Below are 26,696 nucleotides of genomic sequence, written 5' to 3' on the forward strand. Positions count from 1 at the left end.
AACATATGATACTAGGCGGGGCAGTGTAAAACGACCTTAACCCCTTAGTGAGCAGCCTATTATAGGCCTTCATTTTTTCTGTTTTCGTCGCATTCAAAGAGCTATAACTTTTTTATTTATCCATCGACATAGCTGTATGAGGACTTGTTTTTTTGTGGCATGAGTTCTATTTATCGATAGCACAATTTGAGTACATAGAATTTTTGATTAACTTTTATTAACTTTTTTCTTCCTGGTTGTAATAGGGAGAAAAAGAAAAGCAATTCCAATTTTATTTTTTATGGCATTCACCTTGCGGTGTAAACAACATGTTAACTTTATTTTTGGGGTGGTTACAATCGAGGTGATACTGTGTGAGTTTTATTTATTTTTTATCTTTTACTAAATAAAACTACTTTTTATGGCAAAATAACAAATCATTATTTTTTCAGTCCCACTAGGGGACTACACTATGCGGCTTTTCGATCGCATATATAAATGATTGGTATACTTCGTATACCAAAGCATTTTTATTGCCATGGCAGTATATAGCCATGGCAGGCCAGGGGTCCTTTGTTTTTTGCCCCCGGCTGCCATGGCAACCCATCGGAGACCCACAAACGCATTTGCGGACCGCCGATGGGTGACAGAGGAAGCCCCCTCCCTCTGTAAACCATTTAGATGCTGCGGTCGCTATTGACTGCGGCATCTAAGGGGTTAAATGGCTGCGATCGCTACCATTAGAGGAGCCTGGCTGTCATGAGACAGCCGAGAACCCTCTCCAGCCTGCTCCATACACCTGTGCAGGACTTAGACATGGTCGCCGTGAAAAGGCGGTGGCCTAGCCTAAGGCCCATTAGTGACCGCCATGAAAAAAAAAAAAAGGCAGATGAGCAGCTAATTCAAATAAAGGACTAATAGATTTAAAGAAGCAGATTTGGTATTCAGGACCTAAGGAAACCTGGGAGACCATGTCTGTCAGAGCTGCCATGATAGCGATACTGCAAATCATCCAACTTTCCAAGACAAAGATAAGGCTGAATACAGTTTTTATTGACTGTATACTGAAGTATAACTAGAACAAATGCTCTTTAAAGAGGCTCTGTCACCAGATTTTGCAACCCCTATCTGCTATTGCAGAAGATAGGCACTGCAATGTAGATTACAGTAACGTTTTTATTTTTAAAAAACGAGCATTTTTGGCCAAGTTATGACCATTTTTGTAGTTATGCAAATTAGGCTTGCAAAAGTCCAAGTGGGTGTGTTTAAAAGTAAAAGTGGGCGTGTATTATGTGCGTACATCGGGGCGTTTTTAATACTTTTACTAGCTGGGCGCTCTGACGAGAAGTATCATCCACTTCTCTTCAGAACGCCCAGCTTCTGGCAGTGCAGATCTGTGACGTCACTCACTTCCTGCCCCAGGTCCTGCATCGTGTCGGACGAGCGAGGACACATCAGCACCAGAGGCTTCAGTTGATTCAGCAGCAGCATCGGCGTTAGCAGGTAAGTCCATGTAGCTACTTACCTGCAAACGCTGATGCTGCTGCAGAATCAACTGAAGCCTCTGGTGCCGATGTGTCCCCGCTCGTCTGACACGATGCAGGACCTGGGGCAGGAAGTGAGTGACGTCACAGATCTGCACTGCCAGAAGCTGGGCGTTCTGAAGAGAAGTGGATGATACTTCTCGTCAGAACGCCCAGCTAGTAAAAGTAGTAAAAACGCCCCGATGTACGCACATAATACACGCCCACTTGGACTTTTAAACACACCCACTTGGACTTTGCAAGCCTCATTTGCATAACTACAAAAATGGTCATAACTTGGCCAAAAATGCTCGTTTTTTAAAAATAAAAACGTTACTGTAATCTACATTGCAGCGCCGATCTGCTGCAATAGCAGATAGGGGTTGCAAAATCTGGTGACAGAGCCTCTTTAACCCCTTCCCGCTCCTTGACGTACTATTACGTCATGGCAGCTGTATCGTTCGCGCTCCATGCCGTAATAGTACGTCTCGGGAGTAACGGCCGTTTCGGCCGTCCTCCCGACACATACAGGAGCTGTGACGCTGCTGTCTTGTTCAGCAGCTGTCACAGCTCCTACAGCGGGGACCGATCGCTGTGTCCCCGCTGATTAACCCCTTAAAAGCCGCGTTCTATAGAGATCGCGGCTTTTTAGGGGTTAAGCTGCCATCGCCGGCCTGCTACGCGATAGCGGCCGGCGATGGTGACTATGGCAACCGGACACCAAACAATGGCGTCCGGCTATGCCATAGACGGAAGCCTAGTGGGTCCTGACAACGTCAGGACCCACTATGCTTGCTGTCAGTGAGTAGCTGACAGTTCTAATACACTGCACTACGCATGTAGTGCAGTGTATTAGAATAGCGATCAGGGCCTCCTGCCCTCATGTCCCCTAGTGGGACAAAGTAATAAAGTAAAAAAAAAGTTAAAAAAAGATGTGTAAAAATAAGAAAATAAAAGTTTTAAAAGTAATAAAAGTAAAAGTCCCACTTTTTCCCTTATCAGGCCTTTATTATTAATAAAAATATATAAACAAACAAATAAACTATACATAATTGGTATCGCCGCGTCCGTAACGGCCTGAACTACAAAATTATTTTGTTATTTATCCCGCACGGTGAACGCCGTAAAAAAAAATATTAATAAACCGTACCACAATCACAATTGTTTGGTCACTTCACCTCCCAAAAAATGGAATAAAAAGAGATCAAAAAGTCGCATGTACCTAAAAATTGTCCTGATTGAAACTACAGTTCGTTACGCAAAAAATAAGTCCTCGCACGGCTTTATTGATTGAAAAATAAAAACGTTATGGCTCTTAGAATAAGGTAACACAAAAAGTGAATGATTGTTTACAAAACGTATTTTATTGTGCAAACGCCATAAGACATAAAAAAAAACTATAAACATCTGGTATCGCCGTGATCGTATCGCCCCGCAGAATAAAGTTAATATATCATTTATAGCGCACGGTGAACGCTGTAAAAAAAAAAGTATACAAAAACAATAGTAGAATTGCTGTTTATTAGTCACCACGCCACCTAAAAATGGAATAAAAACTGATCAAAAAGCCGCATGCACCCCATGAAAACTACAATGGATTCCTCAAGGGGTCTAGTTTCCAAATTGGGGTCACTTTTGGGGGGTTTCCAATGTTTTGGCACCACAAGACCTCTTCAAACCGGACATGGTGCCTAATAAAAAAGAGGGCTCAAAATCCGCTAGGTGCTCCTTTGCTTCGGAGGCCGGTGCTTCAGTCCATTACCGCACGAGGGCCACATGTGGGATATTTCTCTAAACTGCAGAATCTGGGCAATAAGTATTGAGTTGCGTTTCTCTGATAAATCCTTTTGTGTTATAAAAAAAATGGTATAAAAAGAGTAAATGTCACCTCTACTTTGCTCTAAATTTCTGTGAAACACCTAAAGGGTTCATAAACTTTCTAAATGCTGTTGTGAATACTTTGAGGGGTCTAGTTTCTAAAATGGGGTGTTTGATAGGGGTTTCTAATATATGGGCCCCTCAAAGCAACTTCAGAAATGAACTGGAACCTAAAAAAATAAATAAATGAGGCAATACTTCGCTTCTTACATTATACTGATAATGAGCCGTGCCCACTCCGAGATGACCCCAGTTTTGACCGTTTGTATAAACGGAGACCCCTATTAGACCGTTCCAGTGCCCGGTTTTCCCAAGCATACACCCCCGAGAAGTGTTTTTCTATTGATGAGTCCCTGGTACATTTTAAAGGGAGGGTTCAATTCCGCCAGTACCTGCCAGGTAAGAGGGCAAGGTATGGCGTGAAGATGTATAAGCTGCGAGAGTGCATCAGGGTATACCTACAGATTTAGGATATATGAAGGAAAGGCCACCCCCAAACCAGACTGCATCCTGGACTACAATAGGTACATGGGAGGGATGGACTTGTCAAATCAAGTCCTGAAGCCCTACAGCGCCATGCGGTGAGGTATAAGAAGCTGGCCGGGCACATCATACAGATGGCTTTGTACAATGCGTATGTGCTACGTCGATGTGCAGGCCAGAGGGGAACTTTCCTGGAATTTCAAGATCTAATCTTTAGGGACCAGGAAGGGGGGGCGCATCGTACCAGGGCAACACTTTCCAGGAGAAGGTCCCCAAACCGGTGGAAAGGGAAAGAGTCAAAAGAGGTGCAGAGTCTGCTATAAGAGGGGGATAAGGAAGAACACAATATACCAATGTGACACGTGTCCCGAAAAACCAGGGCTCTGTATAAAAGATTGTTTTAAAATGTATCATACATCCCTTGATTTTCAATTTACCCTGATGCACTCCGCACAGCTTACCCCCCTCATCTTTCCCTTCTGAGCCCTGCCGTATGCCCAGGCAGCTGATAACAGCCACATGTAGGGTATTGTCGTACCCAGGAGAACCCACATTACAATTTAAGGGGTGTATATCTCCGGTGGCGCATGCTGGGCACACTATATTGGACACTGAAATGGCATATACATATATAAAATTGCAAATCTCACACTGCACCATCTGCTGCGCATTATCTTTTACACAGTACCTGTGGGGTCAAAATGCTCACTACACCTCTAGATGAATGTCTTAAGGGGTGTAGTTTTTAAAATGGGGTCACTTCTCGGGGGTTTCAACTGTACTGGTACCTCAGGGGCTTCTGCACACATGACTTAGCACCAGAAAAGCTCCAGTAGGCCAAATGGTGGTCCTTTCCTTCTGAGCCCTCCCATGGGCCCAAAGGGCAGTTTATCACCACAAATGGGGTATTGCCGCACTAAGGACAAATTGGGCAACAAAATGGGGTATTTTGTTCCCTGTGAAAATAAGAAATTTTGATCAAAAATGACATCTTATTGGAAAAAATATCATTTTTTTCATTTCACAGCCCAATTCAAATAGGTGCTGTGAAAAAACTGTGCGGTCAAAATGATAACAAAAACCATAAATGAATTCCTTGAGGGGTGTAGTTTCCAAAATGGGGTCACTTCTGGTGGGTTTCCATTGCTTTGATACCTCTGGGGCTCTGCAAATGCAACATGGCACCCGAAAACCAATCCAGCAAAATCTGGACTCCAACAAACACATAGCGCTCCTTTCCGTCTGAGCCCTCCCATGGGCCCAAACGGCAGTTTATCACCACAAATGGGGTATTGCCGCACTAAGGACAAATTGGGCAACAAAATGGGGTATGTTGTTCCCTGTGAAAATAAGAAATTTTGATCAAAAATGACATCTTATTGGAAAAAATATAATTTTTTTCATTTCACAGCCCAATTCAAATAGGTGCTGTGAAAAACCTGTGCGGTCAAAATGATAACAAAAACCATAAATGAATTCCTTGAGGGGTGTAGTTTCCAAAATGGGGTCACTTCTGGTGGGTTTCCATTGCTTTGATACCTCTGGGGCTCTGCAAATGCGACATGGCACCCGAAAACCAATCCAGCAAAATCTGGACTCCAACAAACACATAGCGCTCCTTTCCTTCTGAGCCCTCCCATGGGCCCAAACGGCAGTTTATCACCACAAATGGGGTATTGCCGCACTAAGGACAAATTGGGCAACAAAATGGGGTATGTTGTTCCCTGTGAAAATAAGAAAATTTGATCAAAAATGACATTTTATTGGAAAAAATATCATTTTTTTCATTTCACAGCCCAATTCAAATAGGTGCTGTGAAAAAACTGTGCGGTCAAAATGATAACAAAAACCATAAATGAATTCCTTGAGGGGTGTAATTTCCAAAATGGGGTCACTTCTGGTGGGTTTCCATTGTTTTGATACCTCAACGCCTCTTCAAACCTGGCATGCTGCCTAAAATATATTCTAATAAAAAAGAGGCCTCAAAATGCACTAGGTGCTTCTTTGCTTCTAGGGCTTGTGTTTTAGTCCACGAGCGCAGTAGGGCCACATGTGGGACATTTCTAAAAACTGCAGAATCTGGACAATACATATTTAGTAGTGTTTCTCTGGTAAAACCTTCTCTGTTACTAAAAAAAAATTGAATAAAATTGAAATTCAGCAGAAAAAATGAAATTTGCAAATTTAATTTCCACTTTGCTTTAATTCCTGTGAAATGCCTGAAGGGTTAAAAAACTTTCTATATGCTGTTTTGAATACTTTGAGGGGTCTAGTTTTTAAAATGGGGTGTTTTATGGGGGTTTCTAACACATAGTCCCCTCAAATCCACTTCAGAACTGAACTGGCACCTTCAAAAAAAGGCTTTTGAAATTTTCTTAAGAATATGAGAAATTGCTGTTTATGTTCTAAGCCTTGTAACGTCCAAGAAAAATAAAAGAATGTTCAAAAAACGATGCCAATGAAAAGTAGACATATGGGAAATGTGAACTAGTAACTATTTTGGGTGGTATAACCGTCTGTTTTTCAAGCAGATGCATTTAAATTCTGAAAAATGCTATTTTTTGTAAATTTTCTCTAAATTTTGCAATTTTTCACAAATAAAGACTGAATATATCGACCAAATTTTACCACGAACATGAAGCCCAAAGTGTCACGAGAAAACAATCTCAGAATCGCTTGGATAGGTTTAAGCATTCCGACGTTATTACCACATAAAGTGAAATATGTCAGATTTGAAAAATGGGCTCTGAGCCTTAAGGCCCAAACTAGGCTGCGTCCTTAAGGGGTTAAGAAGGTCAATCCCCAATACGGCTTCTACTGAAATTAACATAATTCAGACCATATTACAGCTCAGTACTACCTCAGAGTTGTATGGAGTCATAGTCACCCCCAGAACTCTGATGCCATACTGTACCTGAATATACCAACAATTTCATGCCAAATCTCAGAAAAAAAAAAAAATGGTGCCATGTTTTATCGGATGACAGATTACAGTGCTCTGCCAAGTGCACGAGACCCTACTATAGGACTTTGGCAGCTTTGTAAAGTTGGTGACAAGGTGCGATAACCGCCATTGGCCGTTACGTGATTGATGAAACCGCTTGGCGCCAGTTACAAAAAATAATTACTAATCCTTTGCCAAACTGGAAATCAATCTTGCATGGTTCTGTGGCCAAGCGGTGTGATGCCAATATGGAAGGTCAGTATAAATTACATGTATGTAAGACATCATAATGTGGCCTCTGCTTATAAATAGCTTATTCGTATGCGTGCCAAAGTTTAGGAGAGATACCCATGTCACACAATACTAAATTTTTTGATACCCACAATAATCACTTTCTCCTCTTTATAGGAACCTCCTAGTGCAACCAGGTTCCATCCGTCGGACCAAACATCAGTGATATTGGTCTAAGGGATGAGGGTTATCGTTGGCCGTTTTCTTATAGTTACTGTAGAATATGCCTGCGGCGCAGATCACTCCATTCTCCATTGTTAAAGTACTGGCACGTTACACCTGATTTCAATGTCTAAACGTATATATGAATGTTCCGAACTTGAAGGTTGAACACATATGACAGGTATGTAAAGCTTCATCCCTCCCACAATCTAAAGTCACAGTCCCTATCAGTAGTCCCTGCGTTTCAGCTTGTCTAAACCAGTTTAACCTCTCACTGGCGGGAACTACAGGAGGACCTTCATATAAAGATAAGGAACATTACTGTAGATAACTCTGTACCTCCATATAATCGCACTAGCAACCTGCAACCTTGGGCTATTGATCAGCAATTCCTCTCGTACCTCACGGCCAATAACCTAGTAACGTACAGGATCATAGGCTGAACTGGATTGACTTCTGTCTTTTTTAGCCTCACTTACTATTTTACTATGTTACCTATACACATGCAAACACATTATTTAGTGACAAAGGTGAAAAACAATGGTCTATAGGATCACGTGAAACAAGGCAGTCACCAGACTCAAAATTCTTGCCCATTTCCACATAATTATATAAAATAAAAAAAAAAAAGTGAGAGCTATAGCAGCTTCCATGTTATAATCCAGCTTTTCCCAAAAATGTTGGCCCATTCACCAGCTGTGCCCCGCTTCTGTAAACCCAAGAACTACAGATGAGGGTCAGCCCTTTATATAAAACGCTCTATACGCCAACATTGTCACAATACCGCTGTGACCTATAGAATTGGCGCTGTACCTATTCAGCTCCAGGTCTTTTGTGACCACTATACAGACTAATCATGCAAACCTCATGCATAAAGCCAAGCCCTGTGTCCAGAGTCTGTATGGTGGCACATGAAGTCCCTACAGTTCCATATGATGCACCGGAGGGCACCCTTGTGCGCCTATGTATGGTGCCTACATGGCAGTTTTCTTCCCCAGATGCAATGCTCTAGGGGGGAAAAACCTCTAATACAGCATTGTATTTTTCGACATAAAACCGTGAGAAAAGGTATATCCAATGAACACAAGAGGTACAGTATGGACCTATAGCTTTCTATATTACGGATTTGTACTACAGCCTTGCGCACAATGTTTTAGGTTTATGAAAGGGGGAGCACAATGAGTGAACGGGCCCTAAATCTATATTGATTTGCGGCTTCTATAAAACAGAACATATCTAAAATATACTTCTTTGATCCCGGACAACCGCTTTAAGAGAAGGCTGAAAAGAATTTGTAAAAACTTGACAGAAGAAAACGATACAAGACCTTACTTTTTATGGATGCCTAGGATCTATTCAGACGTTGCGGTTTAATCTGTATCTTAACATTATTTTAATGCGGATGCAGCTTGACCGCAACATCTGAATGGACACTTACAGTATAGATAAAACAGCAGCAGACATTCTAGAAAGGTGGACTGTAATAGTAAAACACGCCCAGTTGTCCATTAAGAAACTCATTAGCATAAAGCTAAAATAGGTCATAACCGTCAAAAATGATCGTTTTTCTAAATAAAAACCACTGATGTAATCTACATTACAGCGCCGATCACATCATGTACAAGATAAGCCACTTATAATGTGGTGACAGAGACTCTTTAAGCAACAGCTAAATACATTTTGGGGGTTGGGTGAGACAAAGGGACACTAAACAAACAGTACTATATAAAGAAGTGGGCAAACCCGGTGTAGGAGACATTGTCTACATGAGCTCTGGTGGGCAGTGCACCCATCGTTTCACATCGCTCAGCATGTGTTTGCAATTGGAAAAGTCCTGCAAATAAAAAGGATTCAATACCTCTGGTCTTGCTATGAGAATTGAAAGATTTTAGAGGACTAATTGCAACCAATAATGCTATCCATGATCAATAAAGGCCTAGTCGTACATCCCAGAACTACTACGCCTAGTAAAAGGTACTTTACAGATATTACGGAATTGCACAAATAGCAATCTCTGAATATATTTTCATTAATGGATTCCAAAACAAAGGCATTGCGGATAGGAATTTTTCCACAGCTTCTTCCCCTCAGTCCCTACAGGGCAGAACAAGCAAGAGGAATCTGATACATTGATAATGCATTCGGGAACGAATAGAACATCTCTGTACAAAAAAAAACAACTATTAGTTGAGTGATCTGAAGCCCCTGAAATGTATTATGTATGGTCCCTGCTGGACTGGAGGTGACAACCCACAATTTCTGCTATTCTAGTAGTTAGCCCCAGAAAGTGCTACGATAAAATGACCCGTCAGCAAGAAATCGCAAGTTCCGGCTGCGGTCATAACGTTTGGTGACCACTCCTGTCTCCGTGTCCGATCCAATATTCAAGGCTTCACAAAAGTGGTGCTGCCCTATAACAGGGGCCTTTTGAGAATCATTTTTCCTATATTTGTGTTTTAGAAACGGTCTCATTAAACCAGTGCCAACATTGGCCAGGGAGAGGAGGGAGATTGGGTATATTGGATACCATTTCATGCAGAAATCCCTTCTAGTGAACGGAACTACAGGAAACTCTTCCCAGTTTTTAATATCAAACCATGATATATATGTTATTCATCCATGAAACCTCTGCTTCGATAAAACCTGCAATTACTACTGTAATAAGCCCATTACGGGTGAGTACGTGTTGCCTCCTCCGTCCTAGTTACTGGTCATGGTCGGATAATTATCATGTGAGAAATTACCTCAATGTGGATCAGATGCCTGGTGCATAGTGAATATACATGATCTAGACATCTGTGGCAGTAAGCTTGCTGTAAGGGGACATAACATGGATGTCCAGCTCAGATCCAACCTCTATGATCTTAAAGCGCTTATCCGGGTTCTGGAAAAAAAAAATGATTTGCAGTGGCTGCAAAAGGCATAAATTAAGACAAGAAGCAGTACTTACCTAACCTTTTCGCTGGCGATTGAGCACTAACGCTCCGACGACACTTCTGGCGATTGTTTACAAGCACGCAGCATGTGACTGCTGCAGCCAATCAGAGGGCGCAGCGGGACTCTGGTGAGGATTCATATTTCTGACATAATGGCAAAAATATAACACATGACCGCTGAACCATCTGATTTGCTGCATCGGTCACATGCTACGTGCATGTAAACGTTCCCCAGGAGTGCCCCCAGAGCGTCAGCGATGGATTCCCGGGGGAGAGGATAGGTAACTACTGCAGCATTTCTTAATTGAACTCATTTGCAAATTTAGAACCCAGATAACCTCTCTAGATAGAAGTCAATGTTTTACACCACAGAAATCCGTACAGTGCAGAGGTGACAACCCTCACTGTACATCAAGTTCAAGTTTGTAGCGGTGATGTGGACAGGGATTTGGTTTACATATCTGTTTTTGTCTGAGATGGTACAGAACAAGGTTGATGAACAGCAATGGTCCCACAGAGACATCTCTATGGTCACCAACAGCGACATACACACACACACAAGTAAAAGACTGGGAACACTTTATATCTCTCAAACGGTGGCCTGCAATATCCACCCTTGAAGTGTGACCCTCCTATGTAAGGTAGCGCTAAAACACAGCAAGCCGTAAAAGAATAACCTTGCCGACGTGACATGAATTCATTATGCATATCAGGTGCAAGGAGCGATGACTAGAAGTGGTATTCCATACTCCATATTTCCAGATACCAGCCGGTGACCTCCCGTCAGTGCAGAAAATCACATCTCCTCTTTTTACATCCGGTCACTCTTCGTGAAAATTTCTGCTTTTCCCATATTCCAATCAGAATAAGATCTGTGCCATCAGCAGCCCATGCTTATTGCAGTATGTAGATAGCAGTCCTAAGACCGCACGGCTCCATCCTTACCTTGTGGACACTCTTAGGGTTCTCCAGCCACGCATAGTACATTTCCTCCACATAATTAGAACTAGTCCCACTAAGAAAAGGCTCTGAGGCCACAGGTGAACTAAGGCACCTGAATGGCTGAAACGTCCTTGGGGCCACAGGTCGTCTGTGTTTGATTGATCGAACAGTCTGAGAGGCCGTCAAAGGCCTAAGTTTAGCAGCACAAGTCCTTAAGCTATACATGGTTGTGTCCTTGTGGGAGGCCGATTACCAGAACCTGAAAAAAAAAAAAAGGAGGAAAGACAAGTTAGTGGATGCATTCGTTGTACAGACCGACGCTATTTTATACTGTTAAAACTATCACAAATCCAAAATTACTATACCAGTCCGTGTTATCCTGGGCACGGCTATATGTTTGATGTTATCGAGCCGTGGTGCTCGCCAACAGTGTGCACAGCACTTTATACAATAGCAGTGAGACAGGGAATGAAGAATGGTCGCTGCAGCAGTCACAAAGCAGAATGTACTAGATTGAATGTACTGGATTGTTGGTTTATGGTAAAAACGTGCTATAGTCTAACATGAACCATCCAGTACTGGATGAAACTGCAAACCTTCAGCGTCATTTCAACTTTAGCCCCAGCAAAGTGGAAATAAAATATAGCGTACAAGAAAATCAATGCAGGTATGAAGACTTGAGTGAGATTATCTTCCTAAATTTCCAGCTGGACTGGACTAAAACACACCTTATAGCAGAAATGCATGATACAAGATGCTGAATGCCACAATTAAAGAGGATCTGCCAGAAGTTTGCCAGGCTGGACATGTGCCAGGAGCCAGAAATGTAACACGTGCCCAATTTATCGGCCCATCTTCAATTGGTGTCTATGAAAGTTCAAGATGGCGCCTGGAGTGATATAACTGGCTCCAGTATCTTGTCCCTAAATGTCGTCAGAAAAGGTCTCGGTCATAGTACGGCTTCGTTTCTTCCTTGGGTGTAGCTTCTGAATCCCGCCTTGTGGATTCAGCACAACTTTCAATAGTAGTTGCCCGTTAATTTCACATTTATGACCATTGTTGTATAGTAAACCTCTGCTGGTGCCGAACCTCAGATTGTCAGATTCAGCAAGATGGAATAAGTTTCCAATGAATCAGCCAGAGTTGATTAAACACCGTCCAATAGTAAATCACGAGTGAGGGTATGGTCACCAGGTCACACGTCAGTTGTGAAACTTCCATGCGCAGCAATTTCCCTGCAGAATTGGTCTTATGTAAGATAGGAAAATAAACCACATTCAATGTAAAGTCACCAAGAATGGGGAGCACCCATTCTATCTACAGACACCATCAAACCTGTCAAATTATTTATTCGCGCTCTACAATTGGTTGTTATAAACATCGCATCATCTACTGTATTGACTTTCACTACGATTGATCTTTATTGACTGCGAGCCAAAACTTACACTTGTTTCTTTTCGTGGTGAAAATTTCCAAAATAAAAAAAGGTTTAAAAAATAACTAAGATTATACCCGGGTTGGTCATGAGACCTGACTGATACAGCATTGTGGAATATGCACCAGAGATGACCAAATAGTAAGTCCACAGAGATCTCGATTTCCCTGGAATATACTGTGCAGCTCTATACAAGCCGAGTAGACTCACAAGGGCGATTTGTTTTAATTTTATTAGACAATGGCATAAAAAGCAATTTTCTAATACATTCATATTATTGGACTTCATTTACAAGCCAAGCATTCATTCAGCTTATATGTAGAGCAGCAAAACTGTACGGTCACCCGACAGAACATTGGTCCACTATTTACAGCAGTTTGTATTATGCGAACAAGAAGAGGCTCAGTTCCTTAATTTAGTGACATTGGCGGTCTCAGTGCCTCCCCCAAACACACAATATCTTCTGGCATGTCAAATAATAGGACATGCCAGCGATCGGTTGCAGTCATTAAACGGACTGACTGCAACTACTGGATGTTGTAACACAGTCGGTGTCTGCTGAGAAAGGGGCTTCAAATTCCCAGCAGTCCCATATATATATATATATATATATATATATATATATAAAATAAAAAAAAGATTAATCTGATTAATTCAGTATTTGCTATTTATGTGATTCACCAACAGAAAGTCGATCAGAAAGTAAAGAGTTTAAGAGATTTCATTCCCACTTCATAAAGTAATGGTATATCACTAGTATAGGACTTTCTGATCGGTGGGTGTCTGACCCCTGGAATTCCACCATTCCCCCACTGTTTTTTCCTGCACAGCGGCGCTCCCAGCTCCGATCAAGTAAATGGTGCTGAGCTGCAGTTTCCCACATAGCCGGTGGCGCAGGGGACGCAGCTCCTTTATTCTCAGGATCAGTGGGTCAAACCCGCACCGAGCAGATAGTGATGGCAAAACCCCTTTAAAACCATAACGGAAGCCAAACGTGCACTGACAAATATCTACGACATGGCCGTCTATGCACTTAGAAATGAGGTACGGAAGGAGCATGCTGGTTATAAGACATCATCTCTTGAGCAGATATATATTTTTTCCAAGTTAGAAACATAAAAATGCAATTAACGTGATAAATGTCAGTGGAAGGTGGAAGAAGTCATTTCCTGCACAAGTGCCCATAAGATCTATCTGACCTGCTCAGCTAACCTAACCCCCACACCAATGTGGACCTCACATCAATCAATGTGATCGGTGTTATTTAAAAGGTGTATTTTACAGCATTTCTCCCCTGAAGACGCCACTTTGTGTGGTGAAACACGTAGGGAGCCTGAATGGAGTAACATCTAACTTTCAAGCACAATCCATGTAGAATGCTGACTAGTATATCAATGAGTTATAGGACGACGAGCGGTGAATTCAACTCGTGAGTCTCAATAATTGATTATGAAGTAAAAATTACCGTTACAGGAAACGTCTCACTAAGACAATTATGAAAGGTTGTCTTTAATACTTAAAAGGCTGGGTTCACATGGTGCGTTTTTTTGTTACGGCTAATGAAACCCCCTTTAGGCCGGGTTCCGACAAAAAAACAGCACAGAGTATTTGACCTGGAACCTTCAGCACCTTCCATCCGTTTTCAGTTGGAATTTCCGCTGCGTAAAGCATCGCTTAAAAAACCCAAAACACAAAACGTTCACACTTACCCCCTCCCTCTTATCTGCGCGTAGTCCGGCCTCCTAAGATGACGTTGCAGGCCACGTGACGCTGCAGCCTGTAATTGGCTGGAGTGGTCACACGGGATGCATAGTCACCCCAGGAGGCCAGACTGCAGGAAGAGAGAGAGTTCTGGGTAAGTATGTTTTTTTTTTCCCCCCGAGTTGCGACGGAATCGCTATGATTCCACTGCAAAAGTTGCAACACTTGGCTTTCTGTTGCGGGTTTTGCATCCCCATTGAATTCAATGAGGAAAACCCGTAACAGAAAATCAACAAAAACGCAGCATAAATTAACATGCTGCGAAATTAAATTCCACACCGCAGGTCAATTTAGTAACGTTTACGCTGTTTTTTTGCCGCAGTGTGGGCATGAGATTTTCTAAATCTCGTCCACTTGTTGCTACTGTAAATGCTGCGGAATTTCCACACAGAATTCTGTTGCGGAAATTCTGCAGCGTTTGCACTACATGGGAACCCGGCCCTAGAGACATGGGGTTATCCACAAAAACAACCCAGCCTAATGGCCTGTTCACATCAGCGTCGGGTTCCGTTCATCTATTTCGTCAGAGGAATAGAAAGCCGAACAGAACCTATGGAAACAATAGCATAGTTGACTACGTTACGGTTTCCGTGAAAAAAAACCTAACTTTACAGAACAGAAACCAACTGAAACGGAAGCATTAACCTTTGAAATGAATGGTAATGCAAACAGAAGCGATAGTTTCCATTCATCGGTTCCTCTGACGGAATAGATGAACGGAAACCCAAAACGGAGCACGACGCCAATGTGAACAGGACCTAAGAGAGTAAATAGGAGCGTACATAAGCTCCTTTACCCTGTTGAATATATCAATACTAGCTTTTAAACCCGGCATTGCGACAGTCTTTTTCTTCAGGGTGCTAGCCGTTTTTTAGACGGCTAGCACCCTGAACCATTCATTTCAATGGGGCCATGCACACTTCAGTTTTTTTGACGGTCCCGTTGCTCTGTTCCGACAAAAGTAGAGCATGTCTTACTTTGGTCCGAGATTCCATGACGGTGAGGTCCATGGAAGTCAATGGGCCCGTCAAAAAAAACTGAAGGCACACGGAAGGCATCCGTGTGCGACAGAGTCGTTGCCTAGCAACGGGCGGGCAGAGGTACACCTACAGACAGATACTGCACTAATCGGTAGCCCCTTCACTCTGTCAGCACTGATAGAGAGAAGAGGCTGCTGATTAGTGCTGGAACGCAGCGATATTAAGAAAAATAAGTTCATAGGTACCCCGGCCGTTGTCTTGGTGACGCTTCCCTCTTCTGACATCCAGTCCGACCTCCCTGGATGACGCGACAGTCCATTTGACCGCTGCAGCCTGTGATTGGCTGCAGTGGTCACATGGTCTGAAACGTCATCTCAGGAGGCCGGACTTGAGGAAGAAGCACGCAAGCAGGGAGTTCTGGGTAAGTAGTAACTTTCTTTTTGTTGCGGGTGAACCATTAATTAATGAACCATTAATCTATATTGTGAGCGCCGGTCATGGTATTCCCTGTCCAGGTTGCTGAAAGAGTTAAGGGGTTGCACTGATCGGCAGTAACTCTTTCAGCACCCTGGACAGTGAGGACCGCTGGACAGGGAATAGCATGTGCGGCACTCACAATATTGTGTACATAGTGTGAACGGGTTTCAGTTTCCTCTCGGAAACTGAAACACGGAAGTGTACATGGAGTACACACGGGAAGCACACGGTTCCAATCACGGACACACGGATCCGTGAAAACTGTGATGGAAGTTGTCTATGGGGCTCCTGTAATTACGGGTGGCTACGTGTGTGCACCCGTAATTACGGGAGCGTTGCTGGGCGACGTCAGGGGATAGTAACTCTTTCAGCACCCTGGACAGTGAACTGATCGGAAGTAACTCTTTCAGCACCCGGGACAGTGACTACCGCTGGAGTTAAAAGTTAATTTACCCAGAACTCCTGCTTCTTCCTCCAGTCCAGCCTCCGGGGATGACGTTTCATCCCATGTGACCGCTGCAGCCAATCACAGGCTGCAGTGGTCACATGGACTGCTTTCAAACCAATGAAAAATCGGGCTTCAAACAAACTTTCCAAAATATATAATAGATTAGCACCTTCGCAATTTGTCCTACATCTAAAGAGTCAGGAAATGTAAGCTACTGCTAGTCCCTGGAAAAATATTTTATTGTACACCTTTTTTGTTCATGGCGTGACACTGAGATGATGAAGTTTTAAAGCACACCATTAAAGTTTACAGTTTTAATAAACAGTTAGTGGAAGTATCCAATTGAGTTGCTTACGCGCAGCCTTCAAGTTCAATACTTTACAGCAGAACTCAAATTTCCAGCATTATGTGATACACTGATCAATGCTCCAAATATATGACAGCTGTAGGCTGAAGAATCCAGTCGCATGAACATGTGACTTCTATGGGGGGATTGGGATGAAGAGGTTGTCAGATACCTCTGGTGCCGCTCATCTCTTGGAAACAAAGGATTGGCCAGAAATCTAACCTGTCCGATCCAAATTTTCGAGCAGACATTAGACGGATTCCATACACTTATGCTATATTCACAGGGCAGATTTTTTTAAATTGGCCGAGAAACCGTGGCAGAAATCCACCCTTGGATTTCTGCCACGATTTTGGAGTTAAAACTGCAGTGTTTCTGCACGCAAATTAGCCCCATTTCCGGAATACCCCACAGTGACTGCGACAAGAATTGACAAGTCACTTTTTTTTTCAGCAAACTGTTTGCAATTCTGTCCACTAAAAATTCTGCCTCGGTAGAACAACAGGGCAGTTTCCTATTGAAGAATTATTATGAGTCTTCATTCGAATTCCGAATCAGTGTGATAATTCCGCCATGGAAACAAGGAATGAAGATGGTCTGTGGATCTCATGTCCATCACAAGTGTAAGTACATACTGTATTAGTTGATTTCTTTGTAAGTATGTTTGTCCTTATATCCTCAAGCTACCTTCTCAACTCCCACCCCATTACCCTGTGGCATCATTTTAGTGTTCTGACCCTCATACACATGCATGGTCGGATCAGTCACTTTCACATGGCAGTGTTTTGCATCAGCATTTGGAAACTAAAACTAGAAGTGGAACCTACACAGAGAAAAAGCGTAATGAAAAGACTCTGCATCTCTTCTGTGTTTTGCATCCAACTCCTGGTTTTGGCTTACAAAAACTGATGCAAAATACTGTTGTGTGAAAGAGGCCAGACATTAGGGCTGAGCAATTATGTCCTAAATAAAAATCACGATTAATTGAACATTTAACCTCAATTACGATTAACGAACAATTATGAAGGCCACACCCCCTATTTGCATGCTACGCCATTGAATTAATATTTATTCCCCGAGCCTGCTCCTCAGGTCTGTGCGGCACAGCCCAGACAGACGCGATGACATCACTGCCTCATGTCCGGCGATACATGGTGAATGGTAGAACAGAGACCTCACGGTCGCCTGCTCTACCTTAGGCTTCAACTGTATCTGCGTCCTGAAGATACAGTTTCAACAGGGAGAAAATAATTGATAAATCCTAAATCCGCAAGATGAATTTCAATTAATTGCCCAGCCCTACCTAACATGCATGTTGGTTGCAATAGGTGGAGTAGAATATGCCACTGCCAGGCACCTCTGACAGTGCTTATCTTGCAGGTAAGAAAGGATCGGCCATGTTAAAATCAAATGTTCACCCCCCCCCCCCCCCCCAACAGCAGATATTGGGGGACAATCGGGTTGAATTTGTACACATTACAGCTGCCAATACTAATCCATTGAGAATAGTCAGCTTTACTCCTGAGGACTGGTGATTTGGATCTACGAAAAGCCCCTATGGCAACACAGAACACAAAGTGATATCATAATAGTTATGAGAACCGTGAGTGGTGCAACTGAATTCTTCAGGCCTGTAGCCTTAAGCACTGGAAACTCCATGTTTGGTTGCTTTTTTTTTTTTCTTTTTAATCCAATTGCCCATTATGTCTTAAGACAAGAAAGTAGACACATCAGCCATAATCGTGTAACTGCAACCTCTGGACACGAAACCTAAGGCCTCATGCACACGACTGTACCCATGTGCACCGCCATGATTTTCGGGCCGGCCGGCCACGGAGTGTCAGCCGCAAGCTGTGCACATGGCCACGGCCACTATTTTCAATGAGCCCGGACCGCAGAACACGGCCGTAATAAGGCTTTCCCGTTCTTTCTGCGGTCCGGGCTCCGGGGCCATAGAAACCACGGTCACGTGCATGGCCACATATGAATGAATGGGGCAGCAATTCTCCCGTGGATTTTCGGGGGAATTGCAGCCACAAAAGCACGTTCGTGTGCATGGGGCCTGACGGTGTTCAGGGCAAATTTCCAAAACCCCCCCCCCAAGGAATTCAGTACCTAACCCCAACAGTCTCCATTTCCTCATGTCTGTGGTCTGGACAATAACCTGGTGTGTAACCTGCCTTGTATTTTTATTTACATTAGAAGTCAATAGCTGTATGATGGGTTCCTTCAGTTTTGGTTTACCACATCATAGAGATTAGTCAGCTTAAAAAACAAGTTAATTATGTTATGAACACTACATTCCCCAGTTATCGCTCATGTTGGTCACGTTATACTTATGGGAGATGCACATTTTTTCCATCGTGAACAAGTGCATTGACCAAGCGCCTCCAATTAAGTCCTGTTTGGGCTCTGTGAAAACTTTACAACACAAAAAAATATTTTCCCTCAAGAGTAAAGGAAAAAATACAAGTCTGAGCGGTACTTTTCTTTTGAACGCTTTAGTATCCATCTGCTATAGGAGGGAAAGTAGGGTGACAACCAATATGGCCACCATTAAAGCGCCCACAGTGGTCACTTCGCTTTCACAAACTGCTTACTGAGAACCAATATGACTGTATTGGTGTCATCATGCACGCCTTCCCTGTGAAAACCATTCTAGTAGTCATAGTGGTTGTCCCCTGCTTCCCAGATGGGATTTGCTTCTGCTTTACATTTGCGGTTTCATTTTTCTTGTTTTTCTTACCTCAGTTAGAATTACTCATAAAAGCATAGGGCTGCAGTAACAATAACTACCAACGTGCGCAGCTCCTGTGGGATTACACAGCGTATGGCACCGCATGCCAACCAATACAAGTAACATACCAGGTTTATACCAGGCACTACTTCATACATGCCATTCTATAGGAAGGTCTGAATTGACGGGAAGTGCGTCTGGAAGTTGAACCAGTATACATCGGTTTGCTCGTGCATTGATGGCTGTGCTCGCACCGGGAATATAGACCTGACCTTCAGGGAAGGACACACACAGGACTGAAGAGCATAAACCAGGCCTCGTCTGCAGAGGAATTATAACTGATACGCAAGGTCTGGTACACTACCACAGACATTTCATATCAGACTACCTTACATTATGGCTGAGTTAACATGGGGCAGATACGCTGCGCAACAGCACGCAGCATCCTGTGCGCTCCAGGGAATTACAGGCGAAAAACCGCACCAAACCGTGGTGCAGTTTTTCCCCCTGAAAGTCTGCTGCGGAAAACCGCAGCACCTAGCTGCAGCGGCTGTCACGTGGAATGAAGTGTCATCCCAGGAAGACCGCCCTCTGGCATCATCCAGTTCGGCCTCTTGGGGTGACGTTTCATCCCATGTGACTGCCGCTACAGCCTGTGATTGGATGCAGCGGTCACATGGTATGAAACGTCATCCCAGGAGGCCGGCCTGGCGGAAGAAACAAACTCCTGACTAAGTGTAAGATATATTTTTTCCCCCCGAGTTGCGTTTCTTGCGGCGGAATTGCTGCGAACCTGTCGCAAAACGTGGCTTTCTGTTGTGGGTTTTGCATCCCCATTGAATTCAATGCAAAATGTCCGCAATGGAAAAAAAAAACAACAAAAACGCAGCATAAATTGACATGCTGCGGAATTAAATTCTGCACCGCTGAATAATTTAACAACGTTTACGCTACATGGGAACCCGGCCTAAAGGGGGTTTCCCATCAGGAACATTTATTGTCTATCCACAGGATACGCCGTTTTCTACTTACATGGTCGGAAAGTTGCAGCGGGAACAGAGAAAAGGTAGAACGGGGTTTAGGGGGCCCCTTTCTAGAGATGGGTGTGGGTCCCATTTTCCCTGATGAGAAAACCCCTTTAAGATAGAAAGTGTATATAGTGGCCATTACAGACTTTACTTAGTCTTTCAAAAGGGGATTTGCAAGGATGTGACTTTTGTGATTCAAGGGAACAATCTTTACCAGTGTCCAAAGATGAAATAGAGAACATGTACACAGGTCAGACGTGTCTAGAGCTTGTCCTTGTTTTAAAACGGTCTATAGCATTAGACCAGGCCAGGGGAAATATAAAGCACCAAAAGAATATACTAGTCCTTCACAATGAATTAGAATATCAAAAAGTTTATTTATTTCAGTAATTCAATTAAAAATTTGAAACTCATATTATATAGATTCATTACACACAGAGGGATCTATTTCCAGCATTTTTTTCTTTTAATGTTGATGATTATGGTAACCGTTAATGAAAACCCAAAATTTAGTCTCTCAGAAAATTAGAATATTATATAAGCCCAATTTCAAAAATTATTTTTAATACCGAAATGCTGTCCTACTGAAAAGTATGTCCAGTATATGCCCTCAATACTTGGTCGGGGCTCCTTATGCATGAAATACTGCATCAATGCGGCGTGGCATGGAGGCGATCAGCCTGTGGCACTGCTGAGGTGTTATGGAAGCCCAGGCCTAGTGTTTCACTTTTTGAATTGAATTACTGAAATAAATTAACCTTTTTGATGATATTCTAATTCATTGAGAAGGACTAGTACATTACAAAATTATGTACATGATAAAAAAAAAAAAAAAAATACTTAAAGGGAACCCGTCACTAGCATTTCACCTATTGAACTCTTCTGACCCCTTGCTGGCCGCTGCACTTAAAAGTTCATTGCCGTTATTCCCTCTCCTAAACTCCTCCTCCAACTGTAAATAACGGTCTGCAAACATTTTGCGCCTTTTATGGTAACAATCCGGCAGTCTCATTGGTTCCTGTTGTTATGCCCGCCCACCGCCGAAAACTGTCCCACCCTGAATTCTGGCAATCAAAAGTAAGGAGGCAGGGTTAATTCAGAAAGGCTTGAGGAATGCAGATATGATTCTTTTATGCTGATTAGCGTACAGTGCGGGAACAATAAAAAAAAACTGAATACTAAAAGGCACAGAGCCGACTAAGAAGATAATTATAGATTAAATAAAAATGATTTTTCACCCACTACCACCAGGTATTGCTGGTTTAATAGGTGAAATGCTGGTGACAGGTTCCCTTTAAAGAGTCTCTGTCACCACATTATAAGTGCCCTATCTTGTACATAATGTGATCGGCGCTGTAATGTAGATTACAGCAGTGGTTTTTATTTAGAAAAATTGTCATTTTTGACGGAGTTATGACCTATTTTAGCTTTATGCTAATGAGTTTCTTAATGCCCAACTGGGGGTGTTTTACTTTTTGGCCAAGTGGAAGTTGTGAAGAGAAGTGTTTGACGCTGACCAATCAGCGTCATTCACTTCTCTCCATTCATTTACACAGCACGTAGCGATCTTACTAGAACACTATGCAGCCACATACACACAAACTAACGCTACTCAAGTGTCCTGACAGTGAATATACATTACCTCCAGCCAGGACGTGTATTCAGAATCCTGATACTTCTGTAGCATTTGTGGTTGATTTACAGCAGAGCAGGCGTAGTCTCGCTGTAAATGACATTTTGAAAACCGCTAAACACCTACTAACATCCGCATATTGAATTCAATGGGATCAACGGCATTTAGTTCAGACGGGGTGTTTTTTTATGCCACTTTAAAAAAACGGCGTGTAAAAATAAAGAGCATGTCACTTCTTGGGCTGTTTTTTATGGTGTCAAAAACTGCTCCAAAAAAACAAAACGTTTTCGGGTTCAAAAACAGCTGGAAATCAGAGACGGGTTTCCCTCGAAAACAGCTCTACAATTTTCAGCCGTTTTTAATGGTCTTTGTGAACATACCCTTACATGATTCGCTACAGCAGTCACATGGGATAAAACAATGCCAGGAGGCCAGCCTGGACGGAAAAACAGATCTGGGTAAGTAGAATAGTTTTTTTTTTTTAGTTGCAATTTCCGCCGCGAAATTGCTGCTTTCCCGCCGTAAAAATTACGACATCTGGTATTTGTTGCGGGTTTTACCTCCCTATTGAATTCAATGGGGGAAAACCCGCAACAGACAAGCAGCAAATACAAAGCTTAAGGGTCAATGCACACAATGATTATTACGTGCAGTTTTGCCACGCATATTTGCATGCAGCAAAACGGCAGCGTATTTTCAAAACCGCTGCATGTCAATTTATCCCACGATTCTGCATGCGAACTCCATCTCCCTAGTTCTGGAGAAATACGCAGCAAAACCCACAGCAGCATGAAAACGCCGCAATTTCCGCGAGAAATGCATAAAAACTCACCTGCATGTCGTTTTTTTCTTGCGAATTTCTTGCCGTTTTACTGCGTATTTTCCGCAGCAAAATACGCAACGTGTGCTTGTAGCCTAAATTGAAAGGCCACGTATTATAAAACTGCACCGGAGGTCAATTTATGCACACCTTCAAGATATTTTTTTCACGCAACGTGTGGATGAGATTTGTTCTGCTACTGCAGATTTTCCACAATGAACTACGTGCCACTAAGCTGCCCGAAAACAGGAGATGCTCGTTTGACCAACAGCCATCTTTCCTAACTCCCTCATGCTACCGCTCCATTCCTATCGGACTCCCAGATGAGTCCACTCTGGTGATCAATGGGGGTCCTAGCGGTCAGACCCCCACCAATCAGATATTTATCATCTATCCTGTGTGTAGATGATAAATAAGGATTATGGGAAAACCGCTTTAAGTCCTACATTTGTATTATGAAAGCAAGACTGCGTGTATAAAGAGCAATTCCAATAAGAACTTTGCATTATCATGTATTGATTTTTATAAGCTAAAATGGCCTCAAATATAGATTCCCGATATATTCTGAACGCCAATACAGCACCAAAAGTTAACTTTAAGGAAATACCGCAGCACAGTATCAGACACTGCAATTGTATGTAGATGTTATTAGCACGGTGTACAGAACAGACGCTCATACATCGTTCTCATAACCACTACATAATGCAGTGTGACTACATGCTGCATTATTCATGCATACTTTTATACTTACACATAGATGACAGTCCCAGCATTAGACAGTCCCTATTCATTATATCTATAAAAAGGATCATGTCTAATGATAGGCATTAGAAAGCTAAATCCAAAGTGTGGATGACAATTACTCATTGTAAGCAAACCTTCCAGGATCTCCCTGTATAAACCAGTCAGTCCCTGCTTTACAGCGATTGTGAAACTACAACCCCCAACATGTCTTGTCACCCTGCCAGCCACTGCTCTCCTATTACAGAGTGTGATTGGTATAGTCTACTCTCAGATACATAGATACGGTTGGATGCCATTATTCTAGCATTGTGTCACTTTGCTCCTCGCTCATTATTTTAATACATTCTCAGGCAGGTCCCTACACAGCGAGCTAGGCTCTGTTCACATCTGCATTGAAGGCTCTGTTAGGAGCCTCCATCACAGATTTGGTCAAAAATGCTGGAAAAAAAAACAAAACAGTGCAGCACCAGAATTGAAACCTGACAAAACCCTTTAAAAGTCAATGGCGGAAATAAATGGAGACTGGCATGTCAAACCGCCAGTCAAACTAATTTAGGTTAATGGAAAATGCGCCAAATATATTAAGAGGTGCAAACCTCAACACATTTGCTGCATCTTTAGTGGTCATCTGACGGAAATGTAAATCTAGATTTGCGGCATACCTTTTGCCAGTTTCTGGCATAAACGATAGATCTGTCATTCCGTTGGTGGCCAAGCCCCCCTTGGCTAAACTCTGCCCATTTCTGAAAGCGGCAAGAAAAAGTAACAAGGACGCAAATGCACACTGCAGTGTACACCAAGGTATTAAACTTTTTTCGCTAGAAAACCGTTGTAAACTTGTTGATATATTCCCCCTAACTGGTTCCATCAGGCACTGTTCGTGCGCATTGTGCGACGGATCAGTCACTGACATTATTTTCGTTCTTCTATGAACAACGGAGACCGCAACGCAGATGTGAACCTTACTCACTAGTCTGAATTGTTGTTTATTTGTACACTGCACCCTGGGGCCGCACAGTTTCAGTCCATAGGAATACATGGTGGGTCTGTGGTTATTTGACAGCCCTAACCCTCACGTAACCTTCACCACTGTGTGCGTGACACCTCCTGCCCGGTGCATTTACAAATTCAGAACTTATGATGAAGGTCACACACTTATCAGATCATGGGGGGGTGCCTTCTTTCTGCACCTCAGACTTCCTGTGGAAGGAAACGAACATCCAGACAATCTACCCTGAGCTGGAATGGTAAACGCACCATGACAAGCATCATAAGATGACGCAAGTATACCTGTAAGCGTTCTGCCAGATTCTATACCAAGTCCACGGGATATTCAGTATGGACATTTCTAATACGGCACTTTGATCTTGCAGTGAGAAAAGCAACAGAAGTAACATTTACTGATCCAACAAACGTTATCCCGAGTAAAGGGAACTCAACTTCGTATTGGATAGGTAAAGAAACCACACTGACGTAACTCAGGTCCGAAGAGCGGAGTGTTCTCACGGGTACGACATCACCGAACTTTGGGACTACCATTGGCATGTGGAGAACTTCAATTATACTATTCGGCTAAGTACATGGGGGGCAATAAGCAATAAATACCTGCGATTTCAACTAGCGGGTCTACAATCTATGTACCATAAAGGCCATCGTAGCGTGATCTACCACACAGATTATTCCCACCATCTATATGACCCCTGTACACGTCAGCCACCCCCCAACTGTGCCGTGTATAGTAATATTAATTGTATCATAGCACAGGAACGACAGCTACGGATGTTGGTTTCGGTTGTAACGTTACGTTGGGACTGTCATGCAGATAAAGGGCATTAGGGCATCTACCACATTCACATGGCATCCACATTAGCTAGTTGATAGCAATAGGCCCAGGCTATAGGAATCACCAGAGTGCCAAAGCAACTTCTGCACCGGAAGCCATGCAACGTCTTGTATTATAAATGAACATACACATGACATCATCATGACGTCATTGCCCATCATAGGACACCTTGTAGCCTAAACTCTAGAATAGCACATTCCTATAGAACAGGCTTGGGAGGGTTAGACACTTATGAAACTACCATGTGAGGCTGGAAGTTTCAGTTTTCCTTCTGATCACCCATCTCAAGGGTCACCGGCCACTTCTGCTGCTTACAGAAAGGGGCAAAGTGACTAATAAAGTAACGACCTATAAACCATGCTTGCACAGGCCCACCTAACTTGACCTCGCTGCAGCCTTGGACACACAAACACTACTCTTCTACAGTACAAGCCCCTCCTACAGAACTTTCTACCAACCAACGGCTGACGCTGTACCAACGCCTCGGCCGTAACGACTTTTATGATTGGTCCTATCCATGGATAACACCGGCGGGCAGTTATATGATGCTGTCGCCCGAATATCAGCCGCTGACGTCATGTTATAGCCAGCACTCTGCTTTTAATAGTGTCGTATTACGGATCCCTCCATAGAAGGCCCATCTCACCTTGGCTTGCAGAAAGCAGCCACTGCCGTCCACTCCGTCCGGCTCCCGCCCGACGAATGGCTGGGAAAGCTGGAGGGCGCGGCCAGAGACCAGTACGACACGCCTCGCCGAATATTACGTACATTTCCACGCCCATGCAGCATTACGCACTTTTCCACGCCTTGTTACGCCCTTTGATTTCCATTCAAGAAACTAAAACTTTAACAATAAAAGACAGGACAAGCAACTTTTTTGAGGAGGCTTGAGAAGTTATTTTTAGTATAGGCTGATACTGTGCTCCAGGGAATAGTGTAGGTTGTATAGTTTTGCCTCTGACTTTTCTCGTCCTTGTTCTCTCAGTACTGACCAGCTGTTCAAAAATATTTTCTTTTCTATATGTGACGTTTGGTTATCTGAGAATAAGGATGACAACAACCTGGAAATATAAACAGAATAAACATATATGTTGCTTTTTATTAAAAATTCTGATGCTGTACGTTGCACACCTGTAGCCGTATGCAAACACATTATCCACTGTGAGATGTCGTCCATGGAGACGTCATATCGAGTGTTCATGTGACAAATTCTGTGGTCATTCACTATATAAAACGTCTATTAACCCAATTAGGGTCAAGCATGGTACATACACATACCTCCCAACTTTTGAATTAGGAAAAGAGG

General features: G+C 42.9%; 1 protein-coding gene across 4 annotated transcripts in view; it reads right to left on the bottom strand.

Annotated features, from left to right (window-relative positions):
* Positions 1 to 26,143, bottom strand: part of OGDH (oxoglutarate dehydrogenase) — a 58,786-nt gene extending 32,643 nt beyond the window's left edge. For 3 of the 4 annotated variants that reach the window (XM_075858655.1, XM_075858654.1, XM_075858657.1), the window contains exons 1-2: positions 26,037 to 26,143; positions 11,142 to 11,397 (exon numbers count right to left, since the gene is read on the bottom strand). In XM_075858655.1, coding sequence (XP_075714770.1) covers positions 11,142 to 11,363 — 222 coding nt within the window. In that variant the 5' untranslated portion in view covers positions 11,364 to 11,397; positions 26,037 to 26,143. Of the gene's footprint in view, positions 1 to 11,141; positions 11,398 to 26,036 lie in introns of those variants that run through there. The other variant, XM_075858658.1, reaches the window with a different exon arrangement.
* Between the last annotated feature and the right edge of the window lie 553 nt (positions 26,144 to 26,696).

This window comes from Rhinoderma darwinii, chromosome 3, assembly GCF_050947455.1.
Source record: "Rhinoderma darwinii isolate aRhiDar2 chromosome 3, aRhiDar2.hap1, whole genome shotgun sequence".
In the NCBI taxonomy this organism is placed as follows: domain Eukaryota; kingdom Metazoa; phylum Chordata; class Amphibia; order Anura; family Rhinodermatidae; genus Rhinoderma; species Rhinoderma darwinii.